At 44.0% G+C, this 27241-nt stretch overlaps 1 protein-coding gene across 4 annotated transcripts in view; it reads left to right on the forward strand.

Moving 5' to 3' along the window:
• The first annotated feature begins 244 nt into the window (after positions 1-244).
• Positions 245-27241, forward strand: part of LOC109935267 (zinc-binding protein A33-like) — a 38628-nt gene continuing 11631 nt past the window's right edge. For 2 of the 4 annotated variants that reach the window (XR_007265536.1, XM_048616617.1), the window contains exons 1-6: positions 245-799; positions 5968-6271; positions 8143-8238; positions 11095-11328; positions 12591-12613; positions 17028-17143. Coding sequence is in view for 3 of the 4 variants with exons in the window: in XM_048616617.1 (XP_048472574.1) it covers positions 648-799; positions 5968-6271; positions 8143-8238; positions 11095-11328; positions 12591-12613; positions 17028-17143 (925 nt within the window). In the remaining variant the exon portion in view is untranslated. Of the gene's footprint in view, positions 800-5967; positions 6272-8142; positions 8239-11094; positions 11329-12590; positions 12614-17027; positions 17144-18519; positions 25883-26206; positions 26560-27241 lie in introns of those variants that run through there. The other 2 variants (XM_048616616.1, XM_020533931.2) reach the window with 2 other exon arrangements.

The raw sequence follows: 27241 nt of genomic DNA on the forward strand, positions 1-27241 counted from the left end.
GTGTGCGGTGTTTCCTATTCCCGGCGGCGCAGCCCACCGGCTGTACCACAAGATGGCTCAACAGAGAGTTCCAGTGTTGTAGGCGGGAAGCCTTGGAGGCGCTGCGGCCGTACTTGCACACTAGACTGGTGCAGTGGCAGCTCCGAGGCCTGACACGCTCAGCAGTCTTGAACCTATTGTATCTGCTCGGCCAGAACCTGTGAACAGCGGTAGCGGCCTTAATGAGAGACCTGAGGGTATTTGGAGGCCGGTTCGACGGCATGATTGGCCAGATCCGTCGGGGTCGCCCACGCTGCTGGTCTGGCGATTGGTTTACACCTGGTCCGCACCTTACTCGTTATTGGCCGCATATCGCACTCGTTGTGACGTCAGGTGCATCTCCGTAGCAACCAGTGGCGGCCGTGGATCCAACCGATACACTGATTGGTCGCTGTCCTCCCGGTCGTCTTAACAACACACCCCAGCCGCGGATACCTGCAGCATTTCTAGGAGGCAGGCCGAATTTATGATTGGCTACGGCTAAGCCTGATCGAAGCTGCGATTGGTGGAGGTGTTAACACCTTGCGGATTGGCTACGGATAACCTTTTTGCCAATTGGCTGCTGCCGAGATCCGCCCACTGCGCCTGTCCCCTTCTCTAATTGGCCGATGCCGCCGCAGTCGTTTCCATGGGCGGAGACTCTATCCAAGATGGCGGCGGCGGAGAGCCTGTCACAATTGGTCTTGGACTTGACTTGTTCCCTCTGTCAGGCGATCTTCACCGACCCCGTGGAGCTACAATGCGAACATTACTTCTGCAGGTACAAGTCCGCTGTAGTGACTGATCTGGGCCTTAAGAACCTCACAATGTGACCGATTATGGTGTGGGGGATGAACATTGGTCTTGGAAAGGGAGGACTTTGGGCTTGGATGGAGATTATTTATCTGGAGAGGATAATTGGCTGGGAAAGGGAGAGCCATAGAGCTCTGGGTGACGATGTCACTGGGCTGGGGGAGAGAGGAGGATCCACTGGGCTGGGAGAGGCAAGAACTTACTGGCTGATAGGGAGAAGGAATGAGGAGGCTGGGAGTGGCGGAGGGGAGCTGACATTGGGTTGGGAGTGATGGGAGGGAACTGATACTATGATGGTGGGAGAAGTGGGGAACTGTCACTGAGTTGCGAGTAGTGTGGGAGCTGACACTGGGCTGGTGGGAGAAAGGAGGGTGCTGCCATTGGGCTGAGAGTTATGCAGGAGCTGTCACTGGATTGGGAGATGCAGGACGCTGATACTAAGCTGGGAGTGGTGGAGGCAGCTGACACTGGTTTGGGAGCGCTGGAGGGAGCTGACACTACACTGGTTGGGAGAAAGGGGGCTGCTGCCACTGGGTTGTGAGTAATGCAGGAGCAGATACTGGGCTGAGAGAAGCAGAGTGCTGACACTAAGCTGGGAGTGGTCGGGGCAGCAGACACTGGGCTTGGAGAAGGGTTTGCCATCACTTGGCTGGTGGAGGGACTGTTTTTGAACTTGGCAGGGTGAATGTTACAGGGCTTGAGTGGAGGAAGAATGTGTCATGGCTTGGGTTTGTTTTACCTATGACGGACTGAAGAGAAGTACGAAACTAAGTTTGGATTTAGTTCTGGATTAGCAATGCAAGGGTACTGAGTTCAAATTCCACTTTAAGAAATTGAGATAAGCAATAGTTTGTTTACATTATGGGCTTACGCCAGAAATGAACCACAATATCTGGCAGGTTGTTGCAAAATAGAAAAGCCTCTTGCACAATCTCTGTACTTTCCAAAGTGCTTCAGATTGAATTGTGTGCCTTTTGAATTGTAGCCACTGTCGTAATGTGGGAAATGTGTCTGCCAGGTTGCACACAGCAAGACCCCATGGACACCAGGGAGAATTCCCCTGCTATCCTTCAGAACTATGGGATCTTGTGTCTAGCTTGATGATCATGCAGGGTTGCCTCAGTTTAGGCTAGTAACCAAAAAACAGCTACCTTACAACTGCAGTACTCCCACAATGGAAACTTTAGATTTTATTGTACCATCAAGTTGGTCTTGTGTGTGACAAATCAAGATTAAGCAATTTGTTAACTGGCTCTATTTCCCCTTTGTGTCAAGACGGCATGAAAGTTATTGGATGTACAAAGCTAACTCAGTGTTGAGCATAAATGAAGATATTTGAATTTTTAATGGTCAGCAAGGCTGCATTCACAGCCAGCTCAAAATCTCACCAGTATTCAGTCAACTGCTGCAAGGCGAATCATCCTAAGACTTTTAAAAAAATGTTGATCTTTGAGACTCAGCTCCACTTACCCGCCCACTCACCATAACCCTTAATTCCTTTACTGTTCAAAAATTTATCTAGCCTTGCCTTAAAAACATTCAATGAGGTAGCTTCAACCACTTCACTGGGCAGGGAATTCCACAGATTCACAACCCTTTGGGTGAAGAAGTTCCTCTTGACCTCAGTCCTACATCTGCTTCCCTTTATTTTGAGGCAATGCCCTCTAGTCCTAGTTTCACCTGCTAGCGGAAACAACCTCCCTGCCTCCACTTTATCTATTCCCTTCATAATCTTATATGTTTCTATAAGATTTCCCCTCATTCTTCTGAATTCCAATGAGTATAAGCCCAGTCTACTCAGTCTCTCCTCATAATCCAACCCTCTCAACTCTGGAATCAACCGAGTGTATCTCCTCTGCACCCCCTCCAGTGCTAAAGAACCAATCCAGGTTCAGTACAATGCTGAGGGAGTGTTGTCCTGCTGGAGGTCAGTAGTGTGATGGAATGCTCCCCACATGCTTGGATTAGTGTAGCTCCAAGAACACTTGATAACATCCAGGTCGCTTGATCAGCACAGAATCCACCACCATAAATATTCACCCTCTCCACCACTGAAACAAGCAGCAGTTATCATGTATCACATCACTAAGGTTTTGGAGTAGATCTGTAGCCCGGGTTGTGGGTGTTGAGGTTGGTTGGCTCGCCAAGTTGATTTCTTGTTCCGCAGATGTTTCGTTACCGTGCTTGGTAACATCCTCAGTGCAGCCTCTGATGAAGCGTTGGTGTGTTTTCCCATCTGGTTTTTAAACTCTGGGGTCCGTTGAGATGGATTGCCTCACTTCCATAGTGGAATGTATATGGGGTCGAGTTCAATGTGTTTATTAATAGCATGCTTCGTGGAGTGCCATGCTTCCAGGAATTCTTGTGCTTGTCTCTGCCTAGCCTGTCCCAGGATCTTGGTGTTGTCCCAGTCGAAGTTGTGGTTCTCCTTGTCCATGTGGATTGAGATGAGTGAGTATTGGTCGTGCCTTTTTGTAGCCAGTTGGTGTTCATCACTGTTTATAAAACGTACTGCAGCAATCATCAAGGCTCTTCGTTAGCACTTTTCAAACCTACGACCTCAACCACCCATAAGAACAGGGGCAGTAAAGTTAAAATCACCAAAGTCTCACCAAATCATAGGGCTGCTCTCTTATTAGAGCGAGAGGGACACCTGTTGGTAGTTTAACCTGAGGGTCACAAAGCCTCAGGTGAGGGGTGGTTTTGAGAAGGACAGTCCTTCATGGTGACCTCAGCCAATTTGGGAATCGAACCAACACTGTTAGCATCACACTGCATCGCAAACCAGCATCTAGGTAACTGAGCTAACCAACACCCGACCCCAAAAGGCAGTAGACACATGGGAACACAGTCACCTTCGAGCCATGCATCTGTAATCATCTTCAATATCGTTGGATCAAAGTCCTGAAACTCCCTCCCTAGCAGCATTGCAAGTGTTCCCACACCCCATGACTGCAGTGGTTCACGAAGATAGCTCATCACCATTGACTTAAGTGGAACTTAAATCCCAAGAATCTTTAAGATCAGTAATGAAGGGTAGTGCCATCTGCACTCTTGCGTTGATGTGCACATCCCATGGTGCAATATTTGAGTAGGAAAGTACTTCCTGGTGTCCTGGGTTAATCTTTATCCAGCAAAAACCAATCTCACTGAAATTGTGATTGTTGTTTTCAGAAAATTGTGCACAAGTTTGAGCTGCATGTCCTGCATTTCAAGTTGTGAGCTATGTTACATGAATGCAAATCTGTCCTTTCATTAAGCTCCTTGGATATACTTAAGTCCCTAAAGGTAAAAGCTGAAAGATTGCCCTGGTCTAAACCAGTAATAGGTGCAAACACAAATGGTGAGGATGACAGAGTCTGTAGAGGGATGCAGACAGGTGAAGTGAGTGGGCACATACTTGGCAGACAGAATATAATGTGGGAAAGTGTGAGGTTATGCACTTTGGCAGGAAGAGTAGAGGAGCTAAATGTTGTCTACATGGAGAAAGATTGCAGAAATCTACACAAGAGGGATTTGGGAGTCCTTGCCCATGAATCACTAAAAGCTAAGTTCATCGGTTAATTGGGAAGACAAATAGAATGTTGGCTTAAATTTCAAAGCGAATGAAGTATAAAAGTAGGGAGGCTTTGCTAAAACTACACAAGGTACTAGTCACAGAGTCCTCAGCACGGAGACAGGCCCTTCGGCCCAAACTGATCCATGCTGACCAAAATGTCCATCCATGCTGACCAAAATGTCCATCCACGCTAACCCCATTTCCCTGCACTTGGTCCATATCCTTATAACCTTTCCTATCCATGTATTTGTCCAAATGCCTTTTAAATGTTGTTAATGTACCCACCTCACCCACTTCCACGGGCAGCTCATTCTATATGCCTAGCACCCTCTGCGCAAAAAAAAAAAGCTGTCCCTCAGGTTCCCATGTATTCTTTCCCCTCTTACCTTAAACTAATGCATCTAGTCCTTGATTCCTCAACCCTGGCAAAAAGACTGAGCGCATTCACCCTATCCATGGCTCTCATGATCCTATATGCTTCTATGAGATTGCCCCTCAGGCTCCTACACACTAAAGAAAAATGTCCTAGCTTTTTCAACCACTTCCTATAATTCAGTCCCTTGAGTCCTGGTAACATCCTTGTAAATCTCTTCAGCACCCTTTCCAATTTAATAACATCCTTCCTATACCAAGGTGACTAAAACCGAAAGTGTTTTCGGTGTGGCCTCGCCAATGTCCTGCACAACTGCAACATAACTTCCCAACTTTTGTACTCAGTGCCCTGACTGATGAAGGCCAGTGTGCCAAAAGCCTTCTTCACTGCTCTGTCTACGTCTGACTCCAATTTCATGCACCTGAACTCCAAGGTCCCTCTGTTCCACTACACTCCTTAAGGCCCGACTATTCATCATGAAACACTTACCTGGATTTGACTTTCCAAAATGCAACACCTCACACTTGTCTATATTAAACTCCACTTGCCATTTCTGGACCCACTTGCCCAGCTGATCAAGATCCTGCTGCATAATTGATCCATCATGGTCCATGATTGTCAGACCTACAACTGGAATACTGTGGACAGTTTTGGGACTTTTATCTAAGGATAGATAGACTGGTGTTGGAGGCATTCCAGAGATGGTTCAATAGGCTGATACCAGGAAGAGAAGAACTGCTGCCTTATGAGGGGATGTTGAGTAGGTTTAGCCTATAGTCTTTAGAATATAGAAGAATGAATGGTGGCCTCTTTGAAACATTGAAAATTTTTAGGGGACTTGACAGGAGAGATGTGGACAGGTTTTTTCCCCCTTGGGAGAGTCTAGGACCAGAGGGGCATAATTCCTAGTAAAGAATCTCACATTTAAGACAGATGAGGAAGTTTTTTTTCTCTGAGAATGGTGACAGATCACAGAGGTCTGTCGAGGCTGGCTCATTAAGCATTTTCAAGATTGAGGTGGACAGATTTTCATCAGTAAGGGCATTTAAAGGTTATGGGGAAAAATGTAAGAAAGTGGAGTTGAGGATCATCTGAGAAGCCATGACCTCATTGAATGACGGAGCAGACTCGAATGGCCCTACTTCTGCTCCTACGTTTTGTAACTCCCAGCTAAATAACCTATCATCTAATCCTTTCTTCACAGGGATTGCATTACAAAATACTGGGAGCAGCAGGGCCAGTTGGTTTGCGCGGTTTGCTCCAATATCTCTGGGTCGAGTGCTTTGAAGAGTAACCGCAAGCTCTCGAGTGTCGTGGCGACAGTCTGCAAAGGATGTGCCCAGCTAGAGGAGACCTTCCCCAGCCAGCACACCTGCCCAGAGCACCGGAAGAAAATGGAACGCTTTTGTGTGACAGACTGCGAAGTTATCTGCCTGGACTGCCGGGACTCCAGGAAACACTTGCATCACGATGTCCTCAACATACAGGAGGCTGCGGAGGAGTTCAAGGTACCAAGTGTGACACCACGCCCTTCTCAGTTAACTTCAGGTTCTCCGTGACGTTGCTACCATCCCAACACACCCCTCCCCAGGCACGCAAGTGTCCCGCGACACATATGGCTCACGTGTTGCACACCGGGCATCTGCCCTTCTCTGTTTCAAATCTCAAATCGGCACTGCTGGAGCTCTCATTCAGAGTCAGGGGTATGATACTTGTACAGCTAATTGACCGGACCTAAGCTGAGGCCCAGTTCCTCACCAAGCAGGGGCTGTCCTTTGAAAAACCAGAAGCCCTTACGGTGTCCCGGATGGTGTTTACTCAGCCAACATTGCTAAAGGCAGATTAACAGGTTATTCACCTTGGAGCTAAGTGATACATTTAATCTTGTACCTAACAGACAGTTAGGCTAATGATGATCCTTAACTCCACTTTCCTGCCTTTTCCCCATAACCCTTAATTCCCTTTTAAAAATCTGTCTACCTCAACCTTGAAAATGCTGAATGACCCAGCCTCGACAGACCTCTGTGGTCTGTCATCACCCTCAGAGAGGAAGTTCCTCCTTTATCTATGCCTGAAATGTGCAATCCTTTATTCTGAATTATGCCCTCTGGTCGTAGACGTTTCCGCATCTCCCTTTTCAAGTCCCCTAAGAATTTTGTATGTTTCAACAAGGTCACCTCTATATTTCAATAAATACAGGCCAAAGCCACTCAACATCTCCTCATAACGTAGTCTCTCTAGGCCTAGTACCAGCTACTGAACCTTCCCTGGACTGCTTCCAACATCTTTCCTTAGGTAAGGGGCCCAAAACTGTTCACAGTATTCCAGCCGTGGTCCAACTAGTGCTTTGCATGGTTTTAGAAAAACCTTCCTACTTTTACACTTCATTCTCTTTGAAATAAAATAAAACATCCCATGAGTGAATTAAAAACAAGAACTGAACCGTTGGTTGTGGGTTTATTTAGCCCAGTTTTTTGATGCCATTTCAGCTGTTTGGCATGCAGAGGACACTATTGTAACCTCACCAGGTCAACCCCTCGTTTTTAGACATGCCCTGCTATATTTTTCATTGAACCAGGGTTAATCTCTTGGCTCAACGGTAATAGTGGAGTTGGCGATATGCCAGAACATGGTGCAGAAGGGAGCCATTTGGCCCATTATCCACGTACTGGCTAGCGAGATTACTGAGTGTGGTAAAATCCAATTCTGCTGTTGCTGATGGTCCACAGCTAGGTCTGTTTGAAATCGGCCCTGTTTAGCACAGTGATAATGGATGGAGGGCACCCACAGTGTGAAGACGGGACTCCATCTCCACAAGGACTGTGTAAGTGGTCAATGCACCCGATGCTGTCATAGATCCATCTGCAGCTCCCAGCTTGGTGAGGATGAGGTCAAGGACATTTTTTTCCCTCTTGTTGGTCACAACTGGCCGCAGACTCTCAGTTTAGCAACAATGTCCTTTAGGACTTGGCTAACTCAGTCAGTAGTTTTGCTGTTGAACCGTTCTTGGTGGTGGACACTGGGGGGTGTGTGTGTCCCCACCCTCAACCAAGTACATTCTGTGTCCTTAGCACATTCAGTGCTTCCTCTAAGTGGCGTTTAACATAAAGCGGTGATCCCTCAACTGGGAAGAGCTGGTGGGGTGTAATCATTAGGAAATCTCCTTGCCTATGTGCGACCTGATGCCATGACATATCATGGCATCTGGAGTTAATGTTGAGGTCTCCGAGGATGACAACTTGACACTAAATATACTTATTTCTGAATTTAAAAATTCTGTTCTATGGCCATAAAATCACATAAATTCTGGATTCCTGTTGTATCTTCTGCTCTTGCAGAGCCTCAGTATGCTGTGATTTGATTTTTTTTTCCCCCCTAGACACAACTTCAGAAATCTGTGATCAAACTGCAAACCTTGATTGAAAAGCGAAACGTAGCAAAAAGAAAATTTGAGGGTCTGCTGGAGGACACCTTGGTAAGGCCGGTGCCCCTTTTCTAACCTCGCAATTTGACACTGTTTTGTTATGTTGAACTCTTAAATTATGTATCTGTATGTGATTATTCAGAATGACCGGATTGTAGAGTATACGAGGAGAGCATTCAGACTATTGAATGAGGTGATGGCCTAGTGGTATCATCACTGGACTGTTAATCCAGAGACCCAGATAATGTTCTGGGGACCCAGGTTCGAATTCAGCCACGGCAGTTGGTGGAATTTGAATTCAATAAATATCTGGAATTAAGAGTCATGATGACCATGAATCCATTGTCAATTTTCAGAAAATCCCATCTGGTTCACTAATGTTCTTCAGGGAGGGAAACTGCCACCCTTACCAGGTCTGGCCGACGTGACTCCAGACCCACAGCAATGTGGTTGACTCTCAACTGCCCTCTAGGCAATTAAAGCAACATGCTCCTCATCCTGTGAATGAATAAAACAAAATCTGTACTGGTCCTTCTGAGGAGCAGTCTAATTGGTTGCGCTGTTTTCCCATATCCTAGATATATTTCCCTCCATCAAATATTTAGCCCATTTTAAAGACTTGTTGAAACTATCACCACTATTATCTCAAACAGAGTGATTCTAATCTTGATTTATTTTCCCCCTCCTGTCACACCCATCACCTTAAATCTTTGCCCTCTGGTTATGGAGCCTTCAGTCATTGAAAACAGTTTTGACTTGACTCACTTGATCCAAACCTTTCCTTATTTTTGATCTTGAAATACTTTCTCAGCAAACCTGTGCAGAAGTTGGAAAATCCGATGTCCTCTGGCATTCCTCACTCAGTGTCTTTAATCTTTCACAATTCCCTCCCACCTTGCAACACCTCACTGCTCACTTTTAAAACCCTCCTGAAGAGTGAATGCCTCCGTCTCTCACAATTCTTCTGCCATGGCATCTTTTTTTTTTTTGGCATTTTCCTGACTTCCGTCAGGTTTTATTCGAGTCGTTATCTGAATGTATGTTGCGAGTGACTAGAATGTAAAATTGAATGTTAATAAGGAGAGGTATTGATTGCTGGCAGCAATGCACCACTTTCTGCACATGACCCATTCATTTGTTGCCCACTCAGGTGTAAGGCTGGTGCCACTATCCCTCTGGTGCCTCGTCCAATTGGCTATTATTGATGTGAACGTATGAATTAGGAGCAGGAGTAGGCCGCTTGTCCGCATCTCTCATTCAATAAGATCATGGCTGATTTAATTATTCCACATTCTTGCCTATTCCTGACAACCTTTCACCCCCTTTGAAACCCACGGGAGGAGCATTTTAGCTGAGTGTGATTCTGTTTCTTCTCATGTGCGACAACGACCACCCGTACTTGTATTGTGTCTGCCAGCCATTAAAATATCCCAAATCTTTTCATCAGAATGTTACCTGCCAGAGTTTGGCATGAAAAGGAGGAAACATTTAACCAAATGTTTGGTCAAAGGATGAGCTTTTGAGGGAGAGACAGAGGTTGAGAAGTTAGAGCTGGGAATGCCAGGGCCTGTACTAGAGGCCGGGAAGCTACATTTCCAATTGTCAGTGGTGGAATGATTACAATTAGTGATAGACAAGTGGCCAGATTTGGAGGAAGTGACTGAGTTGGTGGAGATATGAGAAATTTGACCTTGGTGAGAAAATTTAAATGGAACTGTTAATGGACTAGGAGTCAGCAAGTACAGGAGTGATGGGCAAACTAAATTTGATGCAAATCAGGGCATGGGCTGTAAAGGTTTGTACAAGCTGTAGGAGTATGGAGAGCTGAAGATGGGCATTCAGCGAAGAAATCCTTGGAATAGTCCGATCTGGTGATTGAGTATCATCCTGGCTGAGGGTTTCAGCAGCAGATGGAGATCGTTCATTGTGTTTAAGGTGGAAATACTCTGCCTTGGCTATGTAGTTGGAAGCTTGACTTAGGCTCAAACAGGGACATTTTGCCAAAATAGGAAAGAGCCTGATCTGGCTTCAGACATTTCCCAGGGAAAGGAATCGTTTCAAACAAAAAACAGAATTCGCTGGAGAAACTCAGCAGGTCTGGCAGTGCCCGTGGAGAGAGAAAGCAGAGTGAACATTTCGAATCCAGTGACACTTCTTCAGAACTAGAATTAGCTCGGAGAAGGTGGTATTTATGCTGAAGACGGGGGTGCATTTGTGAGGGAAAAAGAATGAGGAGATGGTGGAGAGGGAGCCCAGAGAGAGCAAGAAGGGAAATGGGGAGACAAACAAAGGGATTGTTGATAATAAGCCAGGGAAGATGGAAAGCTAGATAGCTGACAGTGGGGGCTGCGGGTAGTTGAAAATGGGTTGGCTGTGCTGAAAGCAACCCATTTCATCGCAGTACCTGGGATTGTTGGGGTAGGTAAGAGACGAGGAAGGGGATATTCTTGCTACAACATTGTTAAACTCGATGCTAGTCCTGAAGGCTGTGAGGTCCCTAAGAGGTGTTGTTCCCCCCTGAGCTTGCATTGAGCCTTTCTGGAATATTGCAGCAGGCCTGTGATAGAAATGTTGGTGTGGGAACACAATGTGTTGAAGTGATAGGCATCTGGACGCTTGATGAATTAATTCAGTGGCTGCAGAACAGGGTTTGGGGCTGGGTCTGAGGACAGTATCTTCGATCTTAAAGCAATTGGATATGTTGGACCATAGGGTCCGTTTCCATGCTGTATAACTCGATAAACTGATTACAAAGACATCTTCTGGGGAGGTGTGGGGGGAGTCACTCACAGCCAGAGATAGTCAGGTTATTGGCTGTGAATCCAGCATGAACTCTGTGTGCAGATGCATGTCTGTATATGTATTTAAAGTGAAACTTACTAACTGCATGTATTTGCTTGGGCCTAGAACATGACCCAGAGTATAGTGGACAGCATCAAGAAAAACTTCGAGGAGCTGCACAGCTTTCTTTACAAGGAGGAATCTGTCCTGCTTCAGCAGTTGAAGGAGGAGGTGAACCAACAGAGCCACCAATTACAACGGCAGATCGATCAGATTCCCAGAGATCTGTTGTCACTGGATGGCAGCATCAAGGCGATGGAGGAGGAGATAAACCAGAAGGATAACATTACCTTCCTATCGGTAAACCAGCTCGCATTCTCTCACCTATCCGGGGCCAGGCTCTAGCTGCTTGTTAGCAGTCTGCAAACAGTAAGCCAAAATGTAAAGACCAGTGGCCACAGACACCCCCTCTCCATCTCACGACAGATGGGGTCTGTAATTTAGGGATTTTTTTGCCCCCAATGGACTGATCGAGAATTGGGGTTTAGTAATGTAGGATGGCCAGTAAAGAATCCAACCAAGGAATTCAAGAGGAGTTTGTTTAATGGAATGAGCCACCTGAGCTGGTTCTGCGCTGTGAATTCTGCATGATTCTACAGCTCGGTGCTCAGTCCAGTGGAATTTGGCTGGCCTCCAGTACTGAGGGCAGCAAGGTAGAGCGAGACTGTTGTTGGCTAATTGCCATGACTGTGAAGTGCCATTGGAGCCACCAGGTCTGCATTAATAACAGCCCAACCTTATCAGTCAGTTCACCTTAGAGAAACTCTGCTTTTTGGTGTGAATTAGGAGGTTACACTTGTCAGGAAAATTTGGACAGGCTGAGGCATTTTCTTTTATTCTTCGTCAAAGAGGAGACGGACGGATGACCATGAAGTTATCTCCACATGAGTTTGCATGTGAGACCACAACCAGAGACTTTCCGATGGTAGAGTGGCCACACACAAATCTAGTTGGAAGAATTCAGGAAATCCGTCTTAGGTTAGGGTGGTAGGCCGTATCACCACAAAGAATTGGTCAAGGTGAATGGGTTTGAAGGATCTCTGTTTGAAGGAAAGCATTGAAGGATATGCTGGTAGGATTGGATGAAGGGAAGGAGGAATTGAATGTGGAGCATTAACAACAGCAAGAAACTGCTTTGCTGAATGTTCTGCTTCGGTGCAGTACGTGCCATATAACTAAGCTGCAACTGTCAAAACCAGAATCTGGGTAACAGTTTGGTCACTGGATGAGTAATCCAGAGGTATGAGGTAGAGACATGAGTTGGAATTCACAGCGGGACAGCTAGGAAATTTAAATACATGTTTTTTTTAATAGAAAAGCACAGCCTGATTAATTATTGGCTTGCATGTGACTCTCAATCCCCAGCAACATGGTTGACTCTTTGACTGCCCTCTGATATGGACCAGCAAACCAACTGGGTGGACAAATGTATTTATTGGTCTTGCTGGTTAAAAACAAAAAAGATTAGTTTCATTTTTAAAAATCCTCCAAGTTAACTTGTGCAAAATAAATCAAATCTTGTGTGTTTATATTCTAATCTCTTTTTTATTTTGCATTTGCAGAATCTGAAAGAAACACAGAAAAGGTAATCAATTCTAGTTCCGTATTACCACGTGTTAAAGCTTGTTAGGTTTATTCCTATTTAGTCGTGTGGTTTTACTGTTTTAACTCCATGAAGATACTTCATAAGGTCTTATTATTGTTATAAAGGGGAATCTACAATCAGTGCGGCAGCTGTAAGCAGAGAACTTTTTAAAAAGACACTGACAAGCTTATGTTTGACAGAAGGTACTTTATTGTCCTCAATGTTACTGGTCACTCTAATGAGCAGATCAACACATGGGTAAAGAACCGAAGACCTAGGGAATTTCAACAACTTTTAAAATCTAACTTCTCAGGTATGCAATAAATTTGAAAGTACTTGGAAGAGGATACTGAGAGCCTGGGTGGTAAAAGAAGAGGTAAGGCCAGTATTGAGAGAGGATCTCAGCCCAGAAAATCAGAATCCATACAGTTGGAGCTAAGAAATAGCAAAGAGCAAATGAGTAGTTTACCACCTCCTAAATGTGTTGTGTTGTGCAGAGTACAAATTGGGAAATTGGACAAGTATGTAACAGAGGTAAGACAATACCATGGAACTCTGTAACCATTATGTGAACTGGACAAATCAAATTGGCAAAAATAAATTTGAGGGTGAATATATCTTGAGACTATCTTCTAGAACAACATATTTGTTTACCTAAACAGCGAGCAGACTATTTTTCAGTCTACCATTATGCAAAGAACTGGTGTTATCAGTTTTATAGTAAAGGGTTCTTTAGGGTGGGGAGAAATGATCATAATACAAGCGAACACTATGTTGAGTTTTGAGATTGATGTGGTTAAGTCCCAAACAAAGGTCCCAAACTTTAAAAAAGCCAAGTTGGAAAGTTGGCTTAGATAAACTGGGAGCATAAAGGTGTGACAGTAAGTAGGAAATGATAAATGTTTCAAGAAATAATGCATGATGTGGTTAATTTGTGATGCTGTGGATAGCATACTTTCCTTTACGTAGCAAAGTTGAGCTCAGAACCAACTCCAAGACTCAACTGCAACAATATAAGCTGATTCTTCAGTTCAGTACTAAGGGAGTACCACATTGTAGGCAGTGCAATCTTTAGGATGAGACTTTTAAACTTTCTCTCCCTCAGACATGGGAGATCCCATTAGCACTGTCTTGATGAAGAATGGTGGGAGTTCTTCAGGTAGACTGGGGATCACCGGGGCCAAAGTAGTGGACATAAGCCGATTGGTGCGTTTTCACCGGATACAATGAGTGATGATTTGATCTGACATTTCACAGGATAGTTTTGATATGCATCAGCTGAGCAGATGGCTAGGGCCCTATTCACAACTTGCCAGTAAGTGGAACTGTAGGAACCACAACACACACATTGACCAGCGAACTGTAAGACCAAAGATATAGGAACAGGATTAGGCCATTCAGCCCATCAAGTCTGTTGTACCATTCGATCATGGCTCAAACCCATTCTCCTGGCTTCTCCCCGTAGCCCTCAATCCCCTTATTAATCAAGAGCCTATCTCTATCTTAAATACCCTCCATGACTTGGCCAACACAGCCGTCTACTGTAATGAGTTCCACAGAGTGACCACCCTGTGGCTGAAGAAATTCCTTTTAGAACATAGAACATTACAGCGCAGTACAGGCCCTTCGGCCCTTGATGTTGCGCCGACCTGTGAAACGAATCTGAAGCCCATCTAACCTAAACTATTCCATTATCATCCATATGTTTATCCAATGACCATCTAAATGCCCTTGAAGTTGGCGAGTCTGCTACTTTTGCAGGCAGGGCATTCCATGCCCTTACTACTCTCTGAGTAAAGAACCTCATCTCAGTCCTACAGAATCACTCTGAGGCTGTATCCTCAGATCGTAGTCTCTCCTATAGTGGAAACATCTTTTCTCCATCCACTCTATCCAGGCCTTTCAGTATTCTGTAAGTCTTAATCCGATCGCTCCTCATCCTTCTAAACTCCAATGAGTACAGAGCCAGAGTCTTCAACCGCTCCTCAATTGACAAACCCTTCATCCCTGAAATCATAGGCTGAATGTAGGCTTCAGTAAATTGCACTCAAGAACTCTTTCTTCAACTAATACATTGAGGAATGGGAGCTCTTTGGTTTTCCCATTTCAGTGGCAGCTTTGAGATTTGAGCTCAGATGGAGCTTATTCAGGTGCGTGAAGAGATTATTTGATGCAGCTATCGAAATTACTAAGCTATCCAAATATAGACCACAGTTTAGAAAAATCCTAAAACACACGGCAAAACAAAGTTTTCACTTATTCTCCAACACCATTACATTACAGCATCAAATCTGGAGAGACGACCCCTCTATCTGAAATCTACGTTTGATTCAAATGACTCTTCACAGTTCTTCTTCCATGAATACTTTCAAAACTGAAAACTTATACTTTCTCAGCTTTCAATAATCTGTTGATTTCTAATCAAGACTCCTGGTCTGGAAGTTGTATGAACCAACTTTCTGCAAAGGTAACGTATTCTTTGAACTGTTCCATTTTCCTTTTTAGGAGAGAAACTATATTGTGCTTCCAATCCAAGTCAGTTTCATTCTGAACTGCCCAAACGTCCAATTTGTGGGTTTTCTAAATTAAAATCAATGCTTGATTACCCTAAATCAAAAGCAACCCAATGGTCTTAATGTTTACACTCCTAATTGTAAACCCTAATTGTAATCCTGGGGAGGTGATGACCTAGTGGTATTATCGTGGACTGTTAATCTAGAAACCCAGGTAATGGTCTGGGCGCAGGTTTGAATCCCCCCATGGAAGATGGTGGAATTTGAATTCAATAAATATCTGGAATTAAGAATCTAATGACTACGAATCTATTGTCGATTGTTGGAAAACCCCATCTGGTTCACAGGGAAGGAAACTGCCATCCTTACCTGATCTGACTTACAAACAAGCCCAGACCCACAGCAATGTGGTTCTCTCTTAACTGCCCTCTGGGACAATAAATGCTGGTCTAGCTAGTGACGCCCTCATCCTGTGAATGAATAAATTTTTAAGAAGTAAAAAAAAAGTAACAGTCTTCCATTAACAACCCAGAGATCCTTGCTCTCTGACACCCAAAAGTTAGGCTATTCTGCTTCAGTTATACCTGGCATCAGTGAGGCCACATCTCAATCCTTGAATATACGTAACAACCAGCCTCCATGGCTCTCTGCGGTAAAGAATTCTACAAATTCACAATGCTCTGAGTGAAGGAATTCCTCATCTCCCTTTAATATGTGACCCCTTATTCTGAGATTATGCCCTTTGGTCCTAGATTCTCCCTCGAGGAAACAACCTTTCCACATCTCCCTGTCAAGTCCTCTAAGAATCTTGTGCATTTCAACATGATCCTGTCTCATTCTTCTATATTTTAACGAGTACCGGCCCAATCTACGAAACCACTCTCGTAAGACAGTCCCTCCATACTTGGTATCAGCCTAGTCAACCATCTGTGGACTGCCTCCAAAGGCAGTATATCTTTCCACAGGATTTCAGCTGTGGTCTGACTAATGCCTTGTATAATTACAGCAAAACACGTCCCTACTTTTATATTCCATTCCCTTCGAAATATAGGCCAAATTCCAGGAAAGAGATATTAACAAGAGTAAAGTTATGAGGAAGAGTCACTGGCCGCAAACGTTAACTTTGCTTTCTCTCAACAGGTGCTGCCAGGCCTCCTGAGTTTTTCCAGCAATTAATTTACATTTGGGCATCGGGAAATGGCAGAGACAATAAACAAATATTTTCTACCTGCCTTCAAATGCACTAAACAATTTAGTTTAGAAATGAGAGTCACAGAGTGAAGAACTTAATGTTAAACTGGAAAATGTAAATTACTCGAAACAATACTGGGAATAAAAACTGACAAATTTAATCTGGTGGATGTTTACCCTTGGGTTTCATCACATAACTTGCCCACACAATTCTATGACTGAACGATCCTCAACAAAGACACAACATTCATTCTCTCTTCATAGAAAAGTGGAAAGGGCTATTACACTATCTGGATAGAATAACCTGCATTAGTAAAGCACCTCCTGTAACCTTCGAGCTGTAAAGAAAAAAGTATTTTAAGCCTATTTTTGAGGTGTAAAGAATTGTAACAACACTTAATCTTTCTAGATGTTTTTTCAACTATTTAAAATCTGTAGCCTCTGATTTTTTTTTTTTGATTGTCGATGAAAACACACCAAAATCTCACAACATCCTTAAAGTCTCTATTGGGTCCCCTGTAGAACCTTGCCTAGCCTCATAACATGAGTCTGATGTCACTGGTCTTGGCTTACTGAACAGTTGTGTCTCTTCTGTATCTATCTATTTGCAATACTTTCTGTTGTCCCAGTGAGGGACGTTTGGAACACCAGTACTGCACCGTCAGTAAAGAAATGGCTCTAACTTTTGCTTCTTTCGCTTCTGAATGTAGAGCGAAGGTTTGCGTGGCTCCCTTGGAGAATATATCTGTGAAGGTAAAGCCAGAGAACTACTTGGGTCCGCTACAGTACTGGACGTGGAAAAATATGTTCAAGATCTTAAACCCAGGTGACGCAAAGCGACAGATTTTTTTATCTCTGCTGCCTGTTTGGGCGAGGGCGCTGGGAGGGGTGGTTGTTGGGGAAGGCCCCACGATTTCTTATGGAATTAAGATGGGTAGGTGATAGTTTACATAAAGATATGTCATTAATCGAACTGGCGGTGCACTTGAGGGACCGAATGGCCTCCTGCTGACTCAGTGTAAGTGAGTTGAGGGGTTGATCAGGCTGAACTGTGAAGGTGTTTGACCTGCCCCCCCAGTTTGGGATAATCCATTGCTGGGCAGTGGAGGGTTGAGGGTGATGAAGGCTGCCCAGCGCTGTTGGAACTGCACTCCAACACGAGCCATTTGCCTTGCAGCAGTGGCTGAGTGGGGAGTGCTTTTGCCTCAGTCCCTGAAGTTGTGGGCTCAAATTGCAGTTCCAGAGCCTTGAGTGTGAGCTCAGCCAGCACTCCCAGTACAATCCTGAGGGAGTGCTGCGATGTTGGAGGCATTGCCTTTTCAGATGAACTAAAGCTGCGGCCTGGCCCACCCTATTGGCCTGGCAGCAGGGGGAGTCGATACAATCCGAGCTCTCCCGGGTGTGCTGAGCCATATGTCTTTTTTTTGAAAAAAAGAATAATCTGGTGATTGTCGCATTGCTGTTTTTGGGAGTTTACTGTGTGCACATTGGCTGCAACTTTTCCTGTGTTGCACAGTGCCTTAAAGGATCATAGAACAGTTACAGCACAGAAGGGAGATCGCTTAGTTCGTCCTTCATGTCCTGGCTTTCTGCAAGGTCAATTCGCCTACCGTCCCACCCCCACCTTTATTCCTTAGGCCCACAACCTATCCCTTTTCAGACGGTGATCACGTTTCCTTTCAAGAGCCTTGACTGAGCCTGCTTTCATCACATGTTCGGACCGTACACTGCAGATCCTGAACCTTCACTGAGAAAAACAATTTTTCTTCATGTCGTAGGCCAGGCAGCATCAGAGGAACGGGAAAGTTGAAGTTTCGGGTTGGGACCATACTTTCTGAAGAAGGGTCCCAACCCGAAACGTTAGCTTTTCTGCTCCTCTGATGCTGCCTGGCCTGCTGTGTTCATCCAGCTCCACACTGTGTGTTATCTCAGACTCCAGCATCAGCAGTTCTTATTACCTTTTCTTTATGTCGCCTTTGTTTGATTGGTCAATTGCGATGCAATGAGGAAAATATCCCATAGGCTGAAAAGATGGTTTGCTTTGTCCTAAGGTTCTGATGGGTGACATATAAATGCAGGAAGAAGCAAACCAGACCAGTTTAATCTTTCTGTAAAGATACGTACCTGACGGCAGAGAAACAATTCTTTTTGTTTTAAATTCTTGCTTATCTGAAACATTGTAACGTTGAATAATCTTTACAGGTCTGTCAAATCTAACCTTCAACCCTGCCACTGCATGCTCCCACCTCTCCCTCTGTGGCCCAACCAGAGTAAGGTACAATGAGAAGCCTAAGATGGTCCCTGACACTCCGGAGCGCTTCAGTGTTGCACCCTTCATCCTGGGCTCTGATGGCTTTGCATCAGGAAGGCACTACTGGCAGGTTGATGTGGGCGATGGCAAAGACTGGAGCCTGGGTGTTGCCAAAGAGTCCATCAACCGCAAGGGTGACCTGCGTCAGTCTCCCAAGCACGGGTACTGGACCATATACAGGGAGAATGACAGCTTCGGGGCATTCCTCTTCCACCCTAAAGTGATTGAGGTGAGAGGCAACCCCACCCGGATTGGGATCTACCTGGACTACGAAGGAGGAAGGGTTTCCTTTTACGATGCGGATCTCTTTTCCCATCTGTTCACTTTCCACGCCAACTTCACAGAGAAGGTGTATCCTTTCTTTTACCCAGGCCTGAAGGTGACCAAGAGCAATAACAGTATGCTGAGAATACAGCACCTGTACTTGTGAACGGTGAGAGTGGTCCTGCACCAGACCAGTTCTGCCTGCAGCTTCTTAATTGAGGATTTGACATTGTTCCCTCCCATTGTCCCCGCAACTCACCACAACCACCCTCGTCCCACCACTGACAGGCCTTGGCAACTGAAATCTCTGCTGAACTGCCAATTCTGCCTGCAGTGGGAGTGGGGGGAAGGTCCTATAAGTGGCCAGTGAGCTTGCCCAAAGGAGGGGTTGGGGAGTGGGGTCTAGCTGCAGTTCCAGAGAGTATATTTGCAAACTGTTCAGCCGGTAGAAGAGGTGGTGATTTGTTTTTCAAGAGAGAAAGTTTCTAGCATGATGCCCACGCAGGCATGTAGGACAAGAGGCCTGTATTGTTGGGGTTACTGGGAAGAAATGTATTTGTTTTTATCTTTACAGTGAAACCGCAACCAAATCAAACCCCACCCACCCCACCCAAAAAATAAAGCCTCCCCACCACCCTGCTTCACCACCCGTCCCCTACCAAACAATATGAAGGGGCAGGGGCAGACCAGGCATCTCAGCTCACAAAACCAATCAAATTACGTCGGGTTTTACAATAACAAAGCAGACCATTTGAATGTTCTGGTCTTTGCCAGTGCTTATGCTCATCGCTTACTACTTTGCCTCATATCCTTGTATCCTTCCAATCATTTGCCCCTATAGCTTTCCCCTTGTTATCTATTGTTCCATTGTTATTATCTATTATTCACATCAACCAGTGGTAACCAGTTCCACATTCCCACCGTTCCTGTAAGGCCTCCGTTTCGGTGTCACTCGGAGAATGCAGTTGTGCCGGGGTGGGAAAATGTGTCCACTGAATTTGGTATTTTGTGAGTGGAGATATTGGCGAATCAACAGCTTTAGAAGCCTGTCGTTTGTAAGAGCTTACTGGCAAAGCCATTTTATAATTTCCTTCACGGTGTGAAGCAAGTGTATCTGGTAACTCCAGTTCCTCTCAATCCGCGGTAGCCAGCATAAACGTGATAGCACCATTCTCTGTAACAGGAACACTGCTTCTGTGTCACTTATTTAGTTGTTCCCAGCTTCCATCTGACCTGCAATGCTCAGTCAGCGCATCCCGTAATCTTAACTTGCTCAGAGGCCTCAAAGTTTAAATACACAAAGGATGATTGAACATTAATGAGATGGTGTTTACTTGGTGGCAGTGGCTTGTGTTCAGTGTTCCCTGACCAGCTATAATTTGGAGGATGAGTACAGCCCAACATAAAGGGAGCCCTCAATATAGTATCACTGGCAGCTTTCAAATTGTTGCTGTAAATGTTCTATGTTTTGTGCTTTGTGGACAACATAATTTAAAAGTGAACAACTGGACCAGTGGTAGCTGTATGTCCCTTGGTTAGTTGTCCTGTGCTCTACAAGCTGTCAGATTACCAGGCAATGGGTGCAATTGCTTCTTGTTAGGTTTTTGGTATGTAGCCTGGTACTTAAATTGACAAACTGGTTCTGTTTCTAATCATTACTGGTTCTTGTTGCATTAATAGTGCAGCATTTGTTGGTGATTTAATGTATTAATTGGATGAACCTTAAATCAATTCCTCCATGTTTTCTTGGTTTCAGCTTATGTGTAACTTGTGCAGGCAAATGAGAGTGTGGATTTAAACCTGTTGTGCATATGTATGCAAAGTGTGCAGATCCCTAAATTGCTTGTCCACTTACTTGCACAGAGGAAAGTTTTATACAAGGTCTTCACCACATCACCAGCTTTAACCATCCAAAGATATTGGGCTAAAGTCTTCCTTATCTGCCAGCTCATCATTCACAACAAAATTGTTGGCACAAGTGCAGAGCACAAAGCCTCTCGTTAATAAATAACTGATATAGTTAGGGCTGTGCATTTGCGCTAGGGTCATAGTGAAGCAAGCTTTCCTGGTGTAAATTACACATTGCCTGAACGGTATGAGTAATCCCATTGCATAACTGAGGTCCAGCAGCGCTCTCTCGCTAAGAGTTAAAACTGGTAATGTGGGGTGTGGGGATGTGAGAAAGGAGTAGCAAAGGAAGTGATTCAAAAGCATGTAAACCCATGAAATCATGCAGTAAAGGAGGCCATTTGGCCTTCCATGCCTGTGCTAGCTCTTTGAAAGAGCATTCTAGCTTTATTTTTCCTTGCTGCTCTGAACGTTTTTCCACTTTGTGTAATTCTCCCTCTGGGACATGGTTACTGAATCTGTTTCCAACATCTTTACAAGCGTTGCATTCCAGATACAAGTACACCACCCTGAAACCTCAATTTTCTTATTCCTACATCCTCGGTTACTGACTCGACATCCAGCAGAAAGCTTTTCTCCCTGATCACTCAGTGTGAACCCCACTATAATCCAGAAGGCCTCTGATAAATTTCCCCTTGATGTTCCAAGAACTAAGCAGAATTAAACTTCTGTTAAATTATCTTTAGCAACACTTAATATTACCGAAAATATACTTTGATAAATTGCAAGTGATAAATTGAGCACAATGCAGTAATAAGACTGTCTAGTAATGTGACCACAGCATTAGTTACAACTTAAAACTTTTTAAGTACTTATCTCAACATTATCATACATAGTAAAGACAACATAAACAGTGCTAATTGCTTTATTCTTTAGTTAATAGCAACATCTATTAAGGCTACAATTGATTGGTGTGCAATCTTTAGCCTGCATATGAACTCATTCAGATGAACTTAAAATGGCAAGTTTTACTATTTTAACCTGCTTCAAGTAAATTAATTGGTGTCAGTTATGCTCACCAGAAAACTTCTATATACATTTGTGACAAGAATTTCTTAATGCAGTTAAGCAACCAGCTGGGAAGCGAGCAATTCTGAAACTCCTATCATTGCTGTTTAGTTGTAATATTCTTCAAAACTTTAATCTGAGGGAGAAGATCTTTAATGCTGTTTTAACTTGTGTTGCGGAAATGTTGCTTTTGTTTTGAAGAAATTATTGTAAATCATTTTGTGTTTTCTAATATTAAAACAGCCCTAAACTTATTGATGCCAATATCAGTGTTGTTGCTTAGGTTATTTATTCAGTGTATTGCTAATGCTTAGGACAGTATCGCAATTGAAGGCAAACTGCTTTTAAAGATGTTTGGTAATCCCATTGTAGTTGTGTCCTTGGTTGTCATTGGGAGAACATGTCAGGCTACAGGTTACCAAGGTGATGTCAGACACACTCATAAAGCCTAACATATTTTGATCAGCAATGTATTGAACGCACTTGCTAGTGCGATCCTGTTTAACTTTATGCAAGTCCCCAGTATGTGCACAGTTTAATGCGACACAGGATATCAAGTGTGAGTGGTAGGAGATAGCAGGAACTGCCGATGCTGGAGTCAGAGACAACACAGTGTGGAGCTGGATGAACACAGCAGGCCAGGCAGCATCAGAGGAGCAGGAAAGCTGACATTTCGGGTCTGGGCCCTTCTTCAGAAAAGTTATTTGAGTGGCAGGAGGCTACCTTAAGGATTGAGAGTTACTGGCCTTGTTTCATAATGGACACCACTCTGTGTCAACATCAGGAGTTGTGGGCATCACAGCTAAGGCCAGCATCTGTAGCCCATTTCTAAGTGACCTTTGATAGCAGTTATACATTAACCATTGCTGTGGGCCTGGAATTGCAGGTTGTCCAGATGGGGTAAATACAGTCAATGCCCTTCCCTAAATGAATTCCAGATTTATTTATTGAATTTAAATTCTACCACCAGCTGCTGCAGTTAAATTGGAATCTCTGTCCCTAAAGCATTAGGCTGCACTTCTGGATTGCTTGCCCAATGGCATGACCAGACAAATTAGGAGGAGTCGGACATTCAGCTTCTTCAGCACACTCTACCACTCAATAAAATCACGCCTGATCTGAATGTAACCTCAGATCTATATTTCCACTTACCACGATGCCAACAAGTCTCTCGCTTGAATCATCAAGCATAATTCTAAACTCCAGCAGGCCCAGTCCGCTAGGGAAAGACCTCGAGTTACTTGTGTTAATCTAAAGCTAGTCACTTGGTAATAGAGTTTCAGGAGAAACGTCTTGCCCAAGAGAGTGGTGAAAATGTTTCTCTCAATTTTTTTTGTCAAATGGGGAATATGCAAAACCAGGAGATTGGCTCTGCCATACCTAGTAGATGTTAATAAATGAATGTTTCTCAGCGGGGGGATTAATAGAAAAGTAGGGAAGTTGTGCTTTAGGGGACTGGTGAGACCACGTCTGGAATAATGTACACTGTATTGGTCTCCTTATTGAAGGCAGGATGTAAATGCATTGGAAGCAGTTCAGAGAAGGTTGACCATACTAATACCTGGAATGGACGGGCCTCTCTTTGAGGACATTATTGGACAGGCTAGCTGTGTATCCAGTGGAGTTTGGAAGAATAAGAGGTGACCTGATTGACACACAGTTCTTGAAGGTTCTTGATAGGATTGGTATGGAAAATTTGTGGAAGAATCTACAACTAGGGAAGTCACTTGAAAAATCAGGGGTCACCAATTTAAGACAGATCTGAGGATTATTTTCTCTTGAGAGTTAGGAGTCCTCAGGACTCTCTCTTCCTCGAAAAGCAGTCCATGAATATTTTTAAGGCAGAGCTAGTTAGATTCTTGGAATCCGTACAGTGTGGAAGCCATTTGGCCCATACCAACCCTCCAAAGAGCATCCCATCCAGACCCACCACATTCCCTCTAACTCTGCATTTCCAATGGCTAACCCACCTAGCTTACACATCCCAGGATACTACAGGGCAATTTAGTATGGCCAAACCACCTAACCTGCACATCTTTGGACTATCGGGGGAAACCCATCCAGTCACAGGGAGAATGGGCAAACTTCACACAGTTGCTAGAGGGTAGAATTGAACCTGGGTCCCTGGCGCTGTGAGGCAGCAGTACTAACCACTGAGCCACTGTGCCTTGATAAATGAGGAGGTGAAAGGTTATTGGGAGGAGGTAGGAATGTGGAGTAATCAGACCAGCCGTGATCTTATTGAATGGTTGAACTTGAGGCATCAAGTGGTCTATTCCTTGTTCATATGTAACTCAGGACACCATAAATGCTTTGTACCCAATGGAATACACCTGAAGTATAGCTATTATAATGCAGGAATTTGAGCAAAACAGTGTTCAAAACAGAATATAATCAGAAAATCTGTTTTCTTTTGCTCCTGTTGATTGAATGTTATCAGCCAATATACAAGGGATAGCTTGTCTGCTACTCTTCAAAATGGCGCCATAGCATCTTTGACATCTGAAAAACTGATGCAAAGTGCAGGTGGTTACCTCACATTGGCAGAAATAAAATCTGCATGTTTTGTCTGTAAATGATTTGGTCTCGTGACCCAAATATGGAATGGGTAGTGCTGCAAATGAATTTCACTTGGCTAAGCACATGTGCTGTTGTCGAAATAGAATCACTCTTGGCTGTGTACGTGCCCTGTTGATGCAAACAACATACAGAACCAAGGAAATAGTAGGTTACCTATCTGCCTGTCTTTCCATGCAGCACAGCACCTTGCCAATGTAGCCAAGTGTTTTACATGCAAATTAGATTGAGATTGGTGACATTCTGCTAAACCATGGGCATTGCGTTACAGCGGAGTTCAGTTCTATGCTCATCTGCCCACCACACATTTCCATTTTCCAACAAAGGCTTACAGGACTGCACTGACTGTGGAATGACTCACTTACCATACATCTACTTCCCCACCCAACCCCCTCTTGCCCCCACCCTCTTTCGCCAGCTGTACCAAATGAGGTCAAGAAGATCAGCATAGACTGGACACTGAACCTGAGGTCTTGAGGACTCCATGTTAAAAGTAGCCATTTGTGCTCATGATCACAGTGAGGATACTATTGCCACTAACTCAGTAAGTCATAAATTCAAGCCCTTACTTCAGAGCTGAGGACAGAAAAGCTACAAAGAAAAACACTAAGCAAGTACTGTGCAGTCAGAAATTCCAACTGCCAGATGACTTTTTAAACTGAGGCTCTGCTTTCCCCCTCAAACACTCACAACAGATCACACAACATTATTCTGAAAATAAAGAGGTGGGTTCCTCACAGTTCCTCGGCCACTAGCTATCACACAACAAACTTTGTGTTAAAAATTTATCCGGTCATTCTCACATTGCTGCCTATGGGAGCTGCAGTGTGAGAATTAGCCGGTATCTGTTTCCCATATCACAGCATGCTGTGGAGGTGCTAGTGTTGGACTGGGTTGGACACATCAAAAATCACACGACACCAGGTTATAGTCCAACAGGTTTATTTTTAACACAAGCTTTCGGAGCAGTGACGAGCACTTGAATGAAAATATTTCTAGACAAGTTGTTTCCTTCTCTTGAAAAAAGAATTGTAAAGTTTTGCCCGCACCATGAAATAAATTTAAATTTAGATAATTAATTTCATTTTGTCCCAAGTGACTAGAGATTTAAAACATGAAGATCAGGTTCTCGCGAGTGTGTTGAGTGAGCTCGATAGGCTGAAAATCGAGTTCTTGTTCCATACTTGTGCTTCAGGACTTGGCAATGATAGTAGTGGAACACAGGCATCAGCTTCATCTTGGACATTCTGTTGCTCACATCTGCTTTCTTGTGTCATTTGTGTTAACAGCAACAATGTGCCATCATTACCAAATTAATAATGGGCTCAGTACTTACAAGGCCTAGTTTGGAGTAAACATATTATCATCCATTTGTGCCGACCTAATTGCATATACAACTTGATTGTAAGTCTTCTATTTATTTAAATGATAACAATATATCTGTAAATGGAAATCAAGTAATTTGTGCTTGAATAAACTATGTTTGCAAATTTCTGATTTCTGTTGTGCATACTATGTGTATTGAGTTATATCTATCAATCGCTACCCTCAATGTGCTCCAAGACCAAGTCTCCAAAGTTCTCCATAGTGAGAAATTCCAATGATTCACAAACTTCTGAATAAAAAAACAATTCATCTCAAACCCAAGTGACAACCCCTTATTTTTAAACTGCACGCCCTGGTTCTAGACTTCCCAATCAGTGGAAACTCTTCCCTGCATCTACCTTGTCTGCCTCTTTTAAATAAGATTCAGTGAGATTGCCTGTTATTCCTTTGAAACTTTACAGAATATCGCTCTAATTGTCCAATCTCTCTTCATAGGACAGTCTCACCGTCCCAGGAATGTGTTTGGTGAACTTTGGTTGTGCTCAATGGTCAGAGTCTGGACTTGACAACAGTCTGCCAAACAGTCGCTGTCAAAGTAAAGCAGTGTAAAAGCAAACCCTCCAAGTTACACACCCTTCTGTCCTAGAAATATCCACAATTCTTTCACTGACAGCACTGTGGATGTACCTACACATCACAGAATTACAGCAGTATAAAAACACAAGATATACGCCACATTCTCTGAGAAATTAGGTATGTCAACAACGAGGCTTTTTTCTGTTGATGGGTCTCACAATAAAAATTAAGAATGAAAGGGCATGGACTTACCCCCAAGAAGCACATCAAAACATGTTTGGCCTTTTTTCTGTGATTTCTTAAGCACTTGTAGGGTTTGTCTGCAATGTGTAACTAAGCAACAAAGCAGCATATTCTATTACCAATATTTCAGTGATACCTCTGTGGAATCCCCTGCCCAGTGAAGCAGTTGAGGCTAACTCATCGAATGCTTTTGAGGCAAAGGTAGATCTTTGAAAAGTGAAGGAATTAAGGGTTATGGTGAGCCGGAGGGCAAGTAGAGCTGAGTCCATGAAAAGATCAGCAATGATCTTCTAGTGGAACAGGTAAAATTAGAATCAATGGGTATCAGGGGCAAACTCTCCCATGGTTAGAGTCATACATGACCCAGAGGAAGATGGTCGTGGTTTTTGGAGATCAGTCATCCCAGCTCCAGGAGATCTCTGCAGGAGTTCCTCAGGCTAGTGTCTGAGGCCCAAACATCTTCAACTGCTTCATTAATGCCCTTCCTTCCATCATAAGGTCAGAAGTGGGATGTTCACTGATGGGTGCACAATGTTCAGCACTATTTGTCACACCTCAGATACTGAAGCAGCCTGTGTTCAAATGCAAGAAGATCTGGACAATATCTAGGCTTGGGCTGACAAGTGGCAAGTGACATTCGCATCACACAAATGCCAGGCTATGATCATCACTAATAAGAGACAATATAACCACTACCCCATAACATCCAAT

This window comes from Rhincodon typus, chromosome 35, assembly GCF_021869965.1.
Source record: "Rhincodon typus isolate 14 chromosome 35, sRhiTyp1.1, whole genome shotgun sequence".
Lineage (NCBI taxonomy): Eukaryota > Metazoa > Chordata > Chondrichthyes > Orectolobiformes > Rhincodontidae > Rhincodon > Rhincodon typus.